This window comes from Ambystoma mexicanum, chromosome 7p (genome assembly GCF_040938575.1).
Source record: "Ambystoma mexicanum isolate Mex_15411 chromosome 7p, UKY_AmexF1_1, whole genome shotgun sequence".
Classification (NCBI taxonomy): domain Eukaryota; kingdom Metazoa; phylum Chordata; class Amphibia; order Caudata; family Ambystomatidae; genus Ambystoma; species Ambystoma mexicanum.
Window position 1 is genome coordinate 7,693,127 of NC_090939.1, and position 15,468 is coordinate 7,708,594.

The 15,468-nt window shown below is 47.3% G+C and overlaps 1 protein-coding gene across 1 annotated transcript in view; it reads right to left on the bottom strand.

The window, feature by feature from the left end:
• RSPH1 (radial spoke head component 1) overlaps positions 1–15,468 on the bottom strand; it is a 372,437-nt gene that overhangs the window by 282,414 nt on the left and 74,555 nt on the right. The window contains exon 3 of the mRNA XM_069635651.1: positions 5,207–5,312. Coding sequence (XP_069491752.1) covers positions 5,207–5,312 — 106 coding nt within the window. The remainder of the gene's footprint in view (positions 1–5,206; positions 5,313–15,468) is intronic.

The following is a 15,468-nucleotide window of genomic DNA, read 5'->3' on the forward strand; positions in this document are numbered from 1 at the left end:
CTGCAGAGCTTTTGGGCCCTTGGTCCATAAGCAGACAAGAAACCTGCAAGCTCCTGCACACCTCAATCATGAACACCCAATAAGAGTGGCCACATCACAAACCAACATTAACTTCCCTGCTAGTTACTAGCCCTTTTCCGAAGCCCAAGGCAAGAGGATGGAACACTAGGGTATATAAAGGCCTGGACCGAGAGAAGACTGAGGTCAGAGTTTGGAACACATTGCCGATGAAAGAAGGAAGTGAGGCCACACCATCTCTAACATAGCGTTAATACCGGATCCAGCGGGCTGGATCAGGAGTTATCGGCCTGAGGCCCAGGTTAAAGGCTCCCTGGGTTGATCACACCCGATCTGGCCCACCAGACTGGCTGTTAACGCTATTAGCACCCTGGGTTGCCAATCCGGTAACCTGAGGTTCTAGGGGCTGTGAAAAACCAGAGGGCGTTTCACTGCCTAGACCCTGGGGATCCCTTACTCAGGTGGCCAGGGCACAGCCATCGCCTTTGGATCCAGACCTGGGGGCAGACACGTGCAGGAGGATCACCTGGCTGAGGGATCCTCGGGGAGTGGGGGAGGTGTGCCCGATGGTGAGACATGGTATCCCCCCTCTCCAAATACCCCTGTCCCATCCTATTTTATAGGAAATTTCAACTCCCCAGATTCTCCACCCCTTTCCTACACAAACACTGAGCCGAGGAAGAGGAGGTCTAAGGCTAAAAGGAGTAACACCCATGCAATACATTGGACATGTCCCACTAATAAGATCAGGCAGGGTCAGGCACTTGATCCTCATTACACACACCTGGTACCTATTAGCTCTCCCCACATGGTTAAAAAGGTGGAACACAGACACACTCGGAGCAAGGCGATGCACGAGAAGGAGCAAGGCGATGCACGAGAAGGCGCAGTTCTTCAAGGGCGACAATGAACCAGGTGGAGCAGAGCGAAAGGCCGACGGACGGAACTGAGGTACAGAGAAACCTTGGACACTCCGGCGAGAGATGGTTACCTCCGAAGGGCCTTGATGCACAAGGAAGCCCAGCGAGATAGAAGAGACAAACCTTTTTTGTATTTCAAGGATACCAGCCACCAGAGTTGGGGAGGTATAGCGGCAGTTGTGGCATCAGCCTTGACTTCAGGATCCAAGCTGTGAAAGACGAAAATTAATCAACACAGCCGGTGAGTTGATGAAAGCAACAAAAGTCTGGTCTGTGTTAAATGAAACTTGATGGCAACAGTATCAGACGAATGAAAGTTTGCGTGTGTGCCGATAAAACGCGAGAGAAAGCAAAGGATTGTAAAGAACTGTAAATTAAAGATACAAAGTAACAGAGTGGTCTGGCGAAAGAAGATTGCCCAATCGAAAATCTCTGTGGAATTTCTAATGCTGTAGAAGCAGCGGGAAGAGAAAGAAACTGAGATGCATATTTTAACTGTTAGGTTTGATCCCGGCAGAGGGAAACCTGGATGTGAGAGATATCTTTGAACATTCAAATAAGTACTGTGCTCGAAACTACATTTACAGAGAGGCCTTTGTGTAGGAGAGGAAAAGTGATGTTTGTGGAAAGAAGGTCGAAGTGGCCATGTGGCCAAGTGGTAAGAGCAAAAACCTCACAGTTTCGAAAGACTTCGACAGCGGAAGGAAAGTGAAAGGAGGCTTGAGCCCGACAGAGGGACGCCTATGAAGGTGTGATTGAAGCCAGGGAAAGGGAACCCCCTCACATTGTGATTGAAAGGTTTGAGCCCAGCGGAGGGAAACCTATACTGAATTGTGGTAACCAGAAGGAAACAACTGTTTGTTGAACTATACTACAAAGGCCAAGTAGGCCCTGGTCCACGAAAAACAAACGTCATCCTTGTGTCTGAAGCCAGAGTGTGTAATGTGCCACCTTACCCCATGCTACAAAACGTGTGGAAGGGAGTTTACTCAGCCATACTGACATTTCTTTTGAACACTTATTTCCCTTTAAGCATTACACATTGCCTTTACAAATGTATTGTATTAGAAAGATGGCAGGCATTAGGTTTATTAGTATAGGACATTTTATTTTGACTAAGGACTGACTAGGACTGTATTTTCTTTTTGTTTGATGGTCGAGAATACTCCCATCTTAGTTATAGGGCAAGATAGGAGTTTTCCAACCCATTTTAAACGATCAATAAAGGTTTTGAAACTTCATAGAGCATTGTATTTTGTTTTGAATGAATGGGACGCCGCTCAGCGTCCTGTTAATTGAAACAAAATACTGTAATAAGATGGCCGCCACGGAGCTGTAAGGCGGGGCTCCATACAGAGATCATCTTCCATATACACAGCGGCCGCAAAGGGAAACGGAGTGAAGCTGTGGTGGCGGCAGGCATCGCCACTGCCACAAACAGGTAAGTGGGGCTGGGGAGCTGGGTTGTGGTTACTTTACAAATGACGGGAAGGGAGGTTGGTGAGAAGATGGCGGCGCGGGCGGGGGAACCAGTCATTTGGTTCCATGGAACATGGGCTGAGATCAGCAGTTTCAGCCCACAATCCAAGGACCCCGATTCATTGGCTCCTCTGCCCCGGGTGCTAAAAGAGAATAAATTCTTCATTAGTCAACTCAACTCCTCCTTTACTAGGCCACACCTCCTCTGTGGGGGAAATGTGGTTGAATATCTTCAGTCCTTCAAGGAGGCCTTCTGCAGCCCACTAAGCAGCTTTCAGAGGGGGAAGTGTATTACTTGGAACACCTGTCAGGAGGGCATTGTCAACATCCAGGTGGGAGAACACCAGAGCCTGGATGAAGTCTGCGGCAAAATGAAGGGTTTGATTTGGCGCAGATAGCCGGTCAGATAACACAGCAAGTAGAGCGCTCGCTTTGACATCCGCGCAGAGCCTGCTGATGCAGGTTTGAATCCTGGCAGGGCCAACCTCAGCCTTTCATCCCTCCGAGGTCGATAAATAAGAACCACACACTGTGGGTAATAATAAGCAGCGCTCAGATACCTGAGGGTTCGTAGCGCTATACAAATGCTAAATTATTATTAGTGAGAGCTGGTACCATGCTGTTTGTGTCTTTTTGGTGATATGTGCTTTGAAGAGAGGTCACACTCCATAAATTTAGGGGCTTTGCACTAAGGGCGAGTTGGGCGGAGAAGCCATCGAGACCCATTTGTGTCATCCAGTTATGAAATTGAGAGCATTTGCTGCCCGCCCCCTGTCCCCAAAGAGGATGAACTGGTTTTTGGTAGGGTGGAGTTTCAGGCAGGCCCTTGACATTCAGGCATGCACGGGCGAAGGTCAGTGTTCCCACTGGTGAGTGCCACTGGGGCAGTTGACCTTCAGGTATAGCAGTGTGCCATCATCATTCTAGTGGATTTTGGTGTTCAATTTTGCAAAGAGTTCCCAGAGTGGCTCCATGTAGAGGATGAAGATGATATAGCAGAGTGTGGAGATCTGAGCCGCCATACATCACTGGGAGTTGAGGTGAGCTGCAGGGGCCTATCTGGACGTGCTGGTATCTGTTGGTGAGTTTGGAGTCAAAACATCAAAGTAAAGTAGCATCAAATTGCATTTGGTAGAGCAGGATGTTGAGTGGCGCTTTGTGGTTGAGTGTGTTGAATGCGGTAGAGAGAGTGGGCAGGAACAAGAGTCATGGGTCACGTTGCGCCTCATTGATCACCTGGATGGGGCAGCCTCAGTGCTGCATCTTGGTCGGAAAGCGAACTGGTATTCTTGACGCAGGTTGTGTTAGACGGTCTTTTCATGTAATTGGAGTGTGACAGTCTTCTCAATGATCTTACCAATGAAGGGTAGATGTGAGATTCCTATGTCATGCTTGTCAAATGTGGCCTCCTTTAGAAGGGGTAGGATATGTCCAGTTGTCAATGCATCGGGGAAGATGCTTTGCATGAGCGAGGCATTGATAGTGTGGAGGAGAGTGGTGGGAGCCATTCCTGCAATGTACTTTAGGATGGAGGCTGGGATGAGGTTGTGCTTGCAGGAGGAGGCTCCTCCAATCATAGCCCCTTCTCCACCTCTGGATCCTCCCATCATGTCAATCTTTCCCATGTAAGGTGTATCCAACGCATATCCCCATTCACATTTCGGTCTCAGTCCCTTCCATCAGCCCTCACTCACCTTTGTTCCACACTGAGATCCTGCCATCAAACCCATGCCCATTTTAGACACCACCTGTTATAATGTCCCTCCATTATCCGCGGTTCTGCCCATTTACTTTTATAGCACCTGCTTCCACACGACAGTGGTGTCCCGTCAGGCCATCACGTACCCTGGGCCAGCCCATTAATAGCACACCCACCATCACATCTTCCCATCTAAGGTACTTGCTTCATACCACAGCCTCCCCACCTCAAGTCATCCCAACGCATCTCCTGCCGCTGCAGGCCCATCAACGCATAGCAATGCCCATCCAAGCATAGCAACACCCACCATATGAAATTAACTTTATCCATTCCTCTCAACACAACGCATTGAAGGCAACTGCAGTGTGATATCCCTTTGTGAGAACCTCCCAGTCAGTAGCACTCACCCATCTCAGTTGCCACTTAACCTATTCACTGATATCCCAATCTTTGGTGGCCGAGCCTTATCCTGCATGCTAGAGAGGGCCTCAGCAGCATAATCTATGCCGAACTCCACAAATAAGAATATCACAAAAGCCTGAAAGTATTCGGGACCAGGTGGCCAGACTATGCCAGAAGGAGAAAGAAAAGAAAGAAAGAAAGAGCAGGTGACACCGTCCCTGAAATAGATCCACTGCCTCCAGCGGAGCAAAGAACACCTTTCAGAATCACACTCAGTGGAAACCTGCAGTATGGCACACACTGTATTCATTTACAGACCATATGGTCCAGACATACCAGACATACCAGACATACCAGAGAAATCTACCATGTGGCACCCAAAGCCGATGAACCGAGGAGGCACTTCCCTAAGCATGCACAGCCTGTGATTCTGGAACACACTCATTCTCATTTAAACCAACTACTGATGCCTTGATTAGATTGATCCCCATGAAGAGACGGGTCTCAGAAACCCCTCTGCTCCCGCTCAGTCTGGTAGTGCTTGATCCCCTTCCACTCACATGTGGGTGCCAAACTGAGCCCGCGGTCCTCCGCCCAAAGGCCCACCGCCCTAAATGCACGCATATCCACAGTGAGCAGTGAAGTGTCCGCGGATTGATGTACATGGCACAATGGGAATGGCTCACACCTTCATATTTAGATCCGTCGGGATACATGAACGCGCCCTGGCCTTGCTTCTTGTTCTCCAAGTATTCTCCAATGTATCGGGATCCATTCTTGAATCTGTAAGTTCCCTGTAGTGGGAGCAAGGTAAATGTATTGGTTAGAGATTAGAAACTTAGCTCCCATTGGGTAAAACAGAGAAGATCAACAAGCCAACATTACTGCAGGCAACCACTACTAAGTGCTGCCAGAGTGTGGGAAAAACCACGATAACTCAAGGATAGGACGCTTCAATGTGCACTCCAGTGCCTTGATCTACAAACCTAGAATGTGTTGCACTAAAGTATGGACTAACACTTGAATGTGCTGCCAACAAGGCATTGCCTTCCTCTTTGGCAGTCTGGACCCACCTTCTCTGGGGGGTGGACTCCTCTTTCTGTAGCTGCTCCAGGATTGACTCATGCCACAGCACATTGCACCTGTAAATGCCCCATTTAATTTCACCTTTCAGACATGACTGCCCCATGTCACTGTATGTTGGCCCATTGTTCCATGCCAGTGCACATGGCCCCCAGCACTCCATCAAGTCTACCTGTACTTCCTCAGAACTGTTCCCTGCCACTACATCTTACTGCCATCTGTGTCCCATGGCACTCACATCTCCCCAAATGTTGCCCTGCCACTTATATTTTCCCTCAGAACTTGCCTGTGTCATTCACGTTGCCCAACATTTCCCAATGCTGCTCACAGTGCTCCTAAACATTGCCCCATGTCTGTACGAGTTCCCCATTTTATTCACGTTGGCCAGACCAGCCCAATGACAATTACATCATCTTGCAGTATTGCCCCCAAGCTTTTCACATTGCCCACAGAATGGCCACATGCCAGACACATTGTCCCCCAAAATAGCCCTATGCCACTCACAGGGATCCCCGAACAGGCAAGGGCACAACACATGTCTCCCACAATTGCAGCAAGCCCCACAAATTGCCTCATACCATCTGCCAAAGCCCCAGTGGACTGTACACCAGTGAGACGTACCTAAGCCACTGCAGTTTTTCCATCCTTATACTCTACATTAGTACCCGGCGTGGGTGTGTCCAAGGGATACACGCAACGTGATTGGCTCGTTTCCGAGCCATACCATGGTGTAATCCCGTGGACTCACCTATGTGCCTGCGTTTGTTCCAGCGGGGGGCGTGGCAGCCCCTTAGCCAATGAAGAGGCTCGAAACGGGGCAATCCCCGCTCAGAGCCTCCCCAAGGCTGGAGGCTGCCTTCGTCACCCGCCGGGGACTCAGGTAAATCCCCCCCCCTCCAAACTATCCCCTCCTGACCTTCCCAAACCCACTTACCTTCTTTTTTCTTCTTTTCTCAGGAGCGAACATGCTGGGAACACTTCTGTTCCCAGCACGTCTGCTCCCGATGGCCGCCATGGAAAGGGAAAAGGCACTACGTTTTCCCTTTCCTGGCGGCCATTTTATTTGACTTTAATTTCTTCTTTTTTTTCTGTTCCGAAACTCAGCAGCGTTTCAGAACAAAAAAAATGCTATTAGTACCCAGGTCTAACGGGCCGGGGTACTAATGGCTATAAGCCCCTCGACAGTGGGCCAATACCGCCCACGGTAATGCCCCCAGGGCTTCGTTAAGGCCCGATCGTACACCCCTGGGGGCATTACCTGGGGGGGTATTGGCCCGCCGTCTCGTGGCTTATTGCCACAATAGTGCACATAGGCACACATGGGCAGGCGACAGACAGTGTGGCTGACTGCCGACCTGGCTAGGCTAGAAAACTAGCCCTGCCCAGGACGAGGCACCCAAATGGGCACACTCCCCTTCACTCAGTCACGTAGCTATTCAACAATAACACAATAGAAGGTCATTTAATGGCACGACAACTTACACAACGACTGTAAACGTAAAGCTATGGGAAAGATACATGCTACATTCTGTTCAGTAGCGATGGTTTTGGTGTTCAGCTTGTTTCAAAAGTCCATCTGGTTTCTGCACCGTGTCTTCTCTTGTGGCATGCTTGTGGACTGGCAGAAACAGAGCCGGTGAATCGGTCCCCTTTGCCTGGTCTGGGAGCAGTATTGGGCCACCCAGGGCCGGGAACAGAGCTGTCAGTTCTCTGTATCTCCCACCCCTGGTACATGAGCAGAGCAGCACATGCTTTCAGAGGCACTGGTTTCCAGAGTCATTGGAAAAGCACACACCACACACAGCAACTAAAGCTGCACTGAGAAGCGAGTGTCATAAAGGCACTTGGTCCTTGAGGCAACTTTAGTTTAAATGTGTAGGGAGATTCCCAAAAAGTCTTGTAAGTGGCCCGGAAAAGCCCTTCCAGCTCCTATTGACATGTTACTGTAAATTTCTTCGAATACCATTTCACCTAATGAGATTTCACCGAATTTATTTCACTGAAAATGGTAGGGAAAATGGTAAATGTGTAATGCATAATAGGTGAAGTTTGGTGTAAGGGTATAAGTTAGGGTAGGGAGTGGTGAGAGGGGGGTTTCAGGGGGTCTCCCCCCACATTATAACAAAAAAAAGAAAGTCAAAAAAGTAAAAAGTAGATTTCATTATTCGGTGAAATCTCCATTAGGTGAAATATTTTCGAAGAAATCACATACATCCCTATCGACAGGGCTACCACTGAAAGCTTAAAACAACAATTGGCAAAGCAAACTCTATTAGCTTCGCTAAACTGAACCCTATGGCTGCCCAGGCTTACTTCAAGCTCTCAGTTACAGAGCCATGATGAATGGCCGGGAGTGCATTGCCATAGGACAGCAGTGCAGGGCCCTCCATATGGGCAAATGGGCGTGGTTGGTCATGGGAGGATGTGGGCCCCAGCGTCATGGGGTTGCTTGCATTGATGGGTATGTGACCCATGGCCTGTTGGTCTTTGGCCTGTGTGTGGGTAGGCCAGGGTGTCCATACTGGGGCAGCTTATGTCTGACATGCATGCATGAGTTCCTTCATGGCCCTGTATCCCCTCCCCGTGTGGCACTCAGATGGGTATCTGTATCTCATGTCGCTGAATGTCACTTGACCTCTACAAATATGAATGTCAGCCGCTGGGGGTTCCATTATGTAGGGAGGACTTTTGTTTGTTAGGAGAATTAGCCAGACAAATCGCTCCACCAGCTAAGAACAGCCATGCCAACTCTCCAACAGAATCACAAAAAGGGCTATAATCTGTCAAGCCTTTGGGAGATCCACATTTGGCAAATGTCTCTCTGGTGGACTCTTAGCACATCTGTCTGCAAGGGGATTAAACATACATATTTCCCATGTAGAGGGTTCTCTCGTTTAAAAGTTTTTCATTTTTCTGTGTTGTCTCATTGCCAAAGGCATTATGGTATATTACGTTTATAAAGCACACATCTTCTATTTAAATAATCTATTCATCTATAAAGCGTGTGGCACATGTTTGCATTGAAAGAAATCTCTCCTTTCTTTGACCCTTCCATTACTAACACCAACTTGTCCTACCGGCACTAGATTGTGAATTTACTGTACAACTGTGGTCTTATGTTAGAAGAGACAAGATGTAGCCATGGTTTGTGTTCTCCTTGATTAACTCTTTGATTAAGACTTGGTGTGCATTCCCTTTTCTTACCCATTCTAATTGCTCTGGCTCACCCTTGAACCTGTGTCCTGAAACTATAGATGGGCGCTTACATAGACCACTATCGACTTTGAATATTGTGATGAATCCTGTGGAGCCATCACTGAACCCCAGCCTAAAGTCCACTCCCATGTGGCCAGGGGACAGCAGCCACTATCTGATCCTGACCCTGAGGGTAGTATTATGAGGGAGGCTCACATGGGAGGAGATGGCTATCGGGGAGATGTACACATCGGGAGGGACGCAGTATTCTTCCATTCATTTTGAAGATGACCCTATAATACCTAAATCCCTGATGGCATGTTGTCATTATACCAATCCTTCAGAAGAAACACCAATGTGTGGGCTAGTTGTTGTAATGCCCATCAGCTGTCTGGGATATTTAAAAATGGTGTTCCTTTTCATGGCAGTAGTGAAGGTGGAGAAGAGAGATGCAGAGCGGGCGCAGCGTGAAGCAGAACCGAAGGCAGATACATGCAAGCAGGTGCTTTCAACTGGGACACCGAGGGACCGGGAGAAGCAGAGCAGGTGCCGCAGAGGTACCATGGACAGACCGACAGCAGCGGAGAGGCTATCGAGGATGCGGTCACGGTGAAAGGCAGACGTTCCACCGGTGGATGACGGAGAGACCACCAGGAGAACCGCGTGAGGCTCTGCGACGCAGGGAACGCTTCCCTGAGGCACAGGTTTCGTTGCCGCCATGCGTCACACCAGCAAACACCAGTGAGTCTTACAAAGAGTACTGGGAGCCCCGGGGCATACAGACAGGTGCACGATTGGGAATTCATTTTCAATATCAAACAAGCAACATAGAAAGACTGAATTTATACAAGTCTCCATATATGAAATGTTGATATTGGGAAAGTTGGAGTAAATGATGTCATGAGCAAATGAACTTTAATGAAGCAATTGAGGAGCAAAATCTGTATAAATCTTCATGAATGAAAAGTCAATATAGGGAAGATTGGAACAAGTATTTCCACAAGCAAGTGAATGCTATCAAAGAAGATAGCAATCCAAACGTGAACAAGTCTCTATATAAGGGATGCCAATGTGGACGAAGTTGGAACAAGTGTTACCAGGAGCCAGTAGAGTATACACAGTGAAGGAATACAACTGTGTTATACTTAAAGAGAAAGAGAACTGAAAGATTAGTAGAAGACCTAATGAAAGAAGTGCATCAGGCAATGATCCTTTGGGGGAAAGATACCTGGCAGGAGAGTATACCAGGGGATCTACCAAGCCCAGAGGGGAATTCCTGACAGGGGAGTACACCAGGCAATTCATCAAGAGTTTGTGAAGAGAAAAGGCATTGTGAAAGGGGATTCATACTTTATAAAACCTAATAATATGTAAATAATATGTAGCTCTCATTTAAGGAAATGTTAACAGTGCCAAATATCTTTCCCTTTTTGTCTGGATTGGATTCAAATGTATACAAGTTTGGGCAGAGGGATTGAGGCACTGAAAGCACTACAGAGAAGGTGGGCCCAGGGGCTTCACTGCCACTAAACTGAAGGGTTCAGGTGTCACAGTTCACAAAGCAGCTCTGCCAGATCTACCCCCTGCGTTGGACAGTGAAGAGCAAGACACTCTTTTGATTGAATTTCGAAGTTCTAATCTCATGTGTTTGTAAAATGGCCCTTTACCATGAAACATAATGCAATTGGAGGAAGAGCAGGACAATTAACAGTCTGAAAAGGTAAACTGCCTGGAAATGCCCATTAAGATACAGCCAATTCCCCACAGAGGAAGTTCAATAAAGGCTTTAAAAGTTGAGTCTAAGTATTGCTGCAACTATAAGCCTGCATGCCTGAGACACAAGCAACAAAAGAACAACAAATAGGTGATACATTTCATGTATTGTAGTGGTATTATAATTGATACACATTACAAATAATTTAAAAAATATAATAATTTCATTATGCTTCATCTATTGCATTTGTTATAGTCATGATTTAATGAATAAAATACATGCAAATAATGAGTTAAAAAAACAGATTATCCATATATGATATGAATATAATTATATATATATATATATATATATATATACATATATATATGTATATATATATATATATCGGTAGAGTATAGCTAACAGGCATATAATAATCCTTTTGGACATAACTTTTCAATTTCACACATCTTTGTGATTTTTGCAGTAAAACTTCCAAAGTGTGTGACGTTGCAACTTCACGACAACCGTCCACTTTCAACTCCGCCTAACAATGAAGGTGGAATGGACGGTCAAATCAGAGCCCTGTAACATGCAACTGTCTCTGTTAGAAACCAGTCAAAATGTGCATAAAATGTCCAGAAATGCAGGGAAACACAAGCAGCCGTTATTGTTGCGGTTGAAAAGTGTCCTTCTTTAGCGTGCACATAGATTTTTTTTTTTTAATTCACACATTAGCATTTGTGAATAAACCTTTTCTTTTTATTGAGGGTTCAGAGGGTTCAATTACTTAATGTTCAATCTATTGATTTTTCAAGCTATTCGTTTCAATCTAGAAAAAGCGACCATTTGTGACGCTACTACTCTGCCATCCCACCTCTCGAGCCCGTAGGAGATGGCCGTCGGAGCCGATAAGTACAGCAATAAACACACACAGGACGCAGCCGCTTTCACCAGCAGGACACTACTTTATTTACAGATGTATCTCTTTATATATCCAACTCCAGACCCACGTGTCAATGCACACATGAGTCTGCTCTAAAGGGCACAGGCTTCCTTCCACTAGCCCGTGACATCAGCCCCTCACAAAAATCTAAGGGCAACCCAACATTCTTCTATTAAGCCCTGTGGTCGTTTAACAGTCCTCTGGGGACGACCACCACCCTCACACACACTTTTTCTGGAAACAATGGTCTCTGTAACATGCTCCCTGAAGCTCCTCCCCGCATCTCTTTCTCAACCTGGGGCATATCTGGTCCCCCTTCATGGTCCATCCCTAACTCAGTCTCTTCTTCACCTCTAACCAGAGGTTTAAAGTAAGACGCATTCCTCGTAACCTCCTGAAAGTCATTTTCTGCTGTTATCATAGACCCCTTTACTGCTACAATGCTGAGAGGGTGAGGGGTATACGGCAGATCGGTCTTCCTTCAGCCTTGTTGTTTCACCAACACCTCATCCCCTACTTCCAAGTCTTTAGATCATACTCCTCGTCTGCGATCACTTACTTCTTTACGACGACACTTCCACTTAGCATCCTGTATGGGAGGATTGGTCCAAGAGACCCCCCTCCCCTGCATCCTCTCCCCCGGTGAAGTCCATGGCTCGTCAGGGGTTCCCCCTGCCACCAGGGCCCAGGTGGTGGGTGGGCCACTGGCTGAAGACATTGACCAAACCTGTTGAATTTAGCTAGGCCCTGGAAACCATTTTGTGAAATAAAGATGATTTGAGCCCTGTGCACCGCAGCGCGGCCCCCCCCTTGGAGAGTTTCAATTATCCCTGTGGCCACAGCTATCTGGTAGATCCGCTGCAGGCCCGTTCCCACGAACAGATGGACATGAGCTAGTGTTAGATACCAACACTGTAACATTTCACCTTCCGCAGTGTATCGCTGTCTCCAGTATGACCCGGCCAGCAGGGCCAGGGTGGAAAAGAACTGTAAAATGGTCCCCTGACAAAAGCAGAGTCCCCAAATACTAATGTGCAAACCACCTGTGATGAAACTTTTCTCTCCACGACCTCTCTGACTAAAAACCTGTAAACTCCATAAAAATGGCAGAATATTGCTTATATGACATTAGGGATGAAGCACCCACATCCCGGTAACTATGCGCAAACAGTAAAAGTGTCCCGGGGGTTTTTCATGTTTTGTGTTTTACCAAGAAGCCCGCACCCCAAGGTCCCATGCCATAACTGAACTAATGCTGCTAGAGTGCAAGGGAAGACAAATGCAACCCTATTGGGAGCTCACGTAAGGGGTGCACGAAAATGCACCATATGTATGTCCAAGCTCACCATGTGTCACTGCCGTCAGTCTTATTGGCGGGTTGTTCCTGCGCGCTCCACCAACCTTACTACTACCTCACTTACCGCACATGTATAGACATGTAACAAAATGTTGTGGTTGTTAAATACTTAGCGTATAAGTAACGTGTTCGAAGTGGCCATATGAAAGGCACTAACAATGTAAAAAAAAAACGTGAGCTTTGAAAAGACTCAATGAGTATTGTATATTATGTGAATGTTTATGTCTCTTCCACCTAGATCTGCAACACACGAGGAAAATACCTTTGTGAGCACATGCAAGGCCATTCCCCCTTCCTCCCAGTGAAGCCTGCCAGACGAAAAAGCAGAGGCCTATGCTGCTCTGCTCCACCTCTCCCAATTCGGCTGGAGCCCCTTCAAATATTTGCATTCCCCCGCAGCACCCAAGGCCACGGCCTGCCACCTGAATTATTTACAACCCAGCAGTAAACCCCGGCCTGAAAACACAGATCCAAAGGCGCCCTTTCTTAGGCTCCACGACCCACCGGCTGACCTTAGGTTAATGGCCCCTGTAAAATTAGGACACCCAATATTATGGCAACACTACAAGAACACATCCATAATGACTTCTAACGGGACATAATAACGCGGACCGCCTGTCCCATGCCCTGAGACCCAACCCCGCGACCTATGATACCCGGTCAACAGGACGATGGTAACCATTTATTTATGTATCACCAAAAGACCCCACTCTAGGTGCATTCCTCCTGTGTTGCATTAACCTGTAGAATAACCTATTGGAAGATTTACATGGGAAGATAATATTGCAATGTTGAATGACTGCGGTGTGCATGGCCCTAGGGCAGAAAGTCAGGAAAGACATTCATCACCGACACTGGTCACGGCTGGCACAACAACAACACCCGGATGAGCCCAGCTGACCTGCCAGGCCCAGCCCAACCCACAAGGGTAACCAGTGACGTCCTCCAGCCACGGCAAACCACATCGCAGCAGCACCTATAGTTAGTCGTCGCCACCCAATCCCCACGAACTTGTGCCCCCTATAGCATGTAGGTTCTTATGACGCTTTTTGTAAATTGAAAGGAAGCGCCCCCAATTTCAGCACGATCCTCCCCGCAATGAGAGACAATAAGGGACTCTCCCGTAATGGGAATAAGACCAAGACAGAGTGCGGGTGAGCGTAAGTGGGAGTTTATCCAAAGAATAGGGCATGCAAAGAACTCTGCAACCTCCGAGAGCGCTCTGTCTGACAATAGCAAAGACAGGCGTATTTCTAATACAAAAAACGTCATCAGAACCTACACACTATAGGGGGCACAAGTTAATTGGGATTGGGTGGCGTCGACTAACTATAGGTGTTGCTGCAGCGTGGTTGGTCTTGGCGTGAGGACGTCACTGGTCAGCCTCGTGGGTTGGGTTGGGCCTGGCAGGCCAGCTTGAGGTCATCCGAGCGGTGTTGGTATGCTGGGGCAGCCTGTGACAAAGATGAATACCTTTCCTGACTCGTTTGCCCTAGGCCATGCACACTGCAGTTATTCAAGAAACGACATCTAAGTTCATCAATAAATCGCTCAGCAGTTTGTCTTATAAAATAAACGCAACACATGAGGAATGCACCTCGTGAGAGGTCCGGTGGTTGTCGGCTGGGGTGAGATTTACCTGTGTCCTATTGACCGGTATTTTAGGTCGAGGGGCTGGGCTCTGGGGCCTGAGCCGAATGATACACGTCTGTCTGCCGCGTTAGAAGTTATTACATAAATGGGTCTCTGTGTCTTGTCCCAGTGATGGGGGTCGTCTTTGCACGGGGTCATGATTCTTGGGGTGGTCTAGGGGGGGTTGTGGAATTTACGAGAGGGTGCTGGTAGATCAGTGGATTCAAACGTGGGTTTATTACCGTGCTGTAAATAACACAGGTGGCGGGCTGTGGCCTTCGGTGCGGTACCGGGGCCTCTGACTCTCTGAAGCGGCTCCAGCTTGGTTGGGGGAGGTGAGGGAGCGCGGCACAGGCCTTAGCTTCTTTATCTGGCAGGCTTGGTAGGGTGGGAGGGAGAATGGCCTTGCATATATTCACAAAGGTTTTTTCCTCGTGCGTTGCTAACTTTTGAATGCAGAACTTTTATAATGTTCCGCCTTATTTTGATGTTATTTAAACACACATATATATTTCAATTTCGTTACACATTTCTTTCATACAGTCGGTCCGAGTACCTTTTCATTACCTAACATTATATTTACTACATGGTGTGATTATTTTATGTACATTAGACGTTACACGAGGTAGTTCTAGGTTATGGCCTACAGAAATTGATGCTCGCTGCTTTAGGTGATTAAGAAAACATATATGAGTTCAGGTTTCTACATAAAATTGTAAGAACACTTATACAGATAAAGGCTATACATTTGGTCGACATCTTTCTCTGTGGTTATAGCAGCACTAGTCCAGACCTGGGGTGGTATCATGTAACGTTACATCTTTATGGTTTATTCACAGTTTACAGAATCTGTTTAAACAGAGGTAGTTCGTTAATACCAATACTTGAATTATTTTCTACTTTCTTCAGATAGTGATGCTTCAGCTTTTTTCCCGTCACCCCGGCCTCGCGGACCAGGTCATGCGGGGTGCAATATTACATTGTGAACGATAAAATGTTACAGTGTTAGCATCTCGGGTTAGCTCATACCCGACTTTCTCA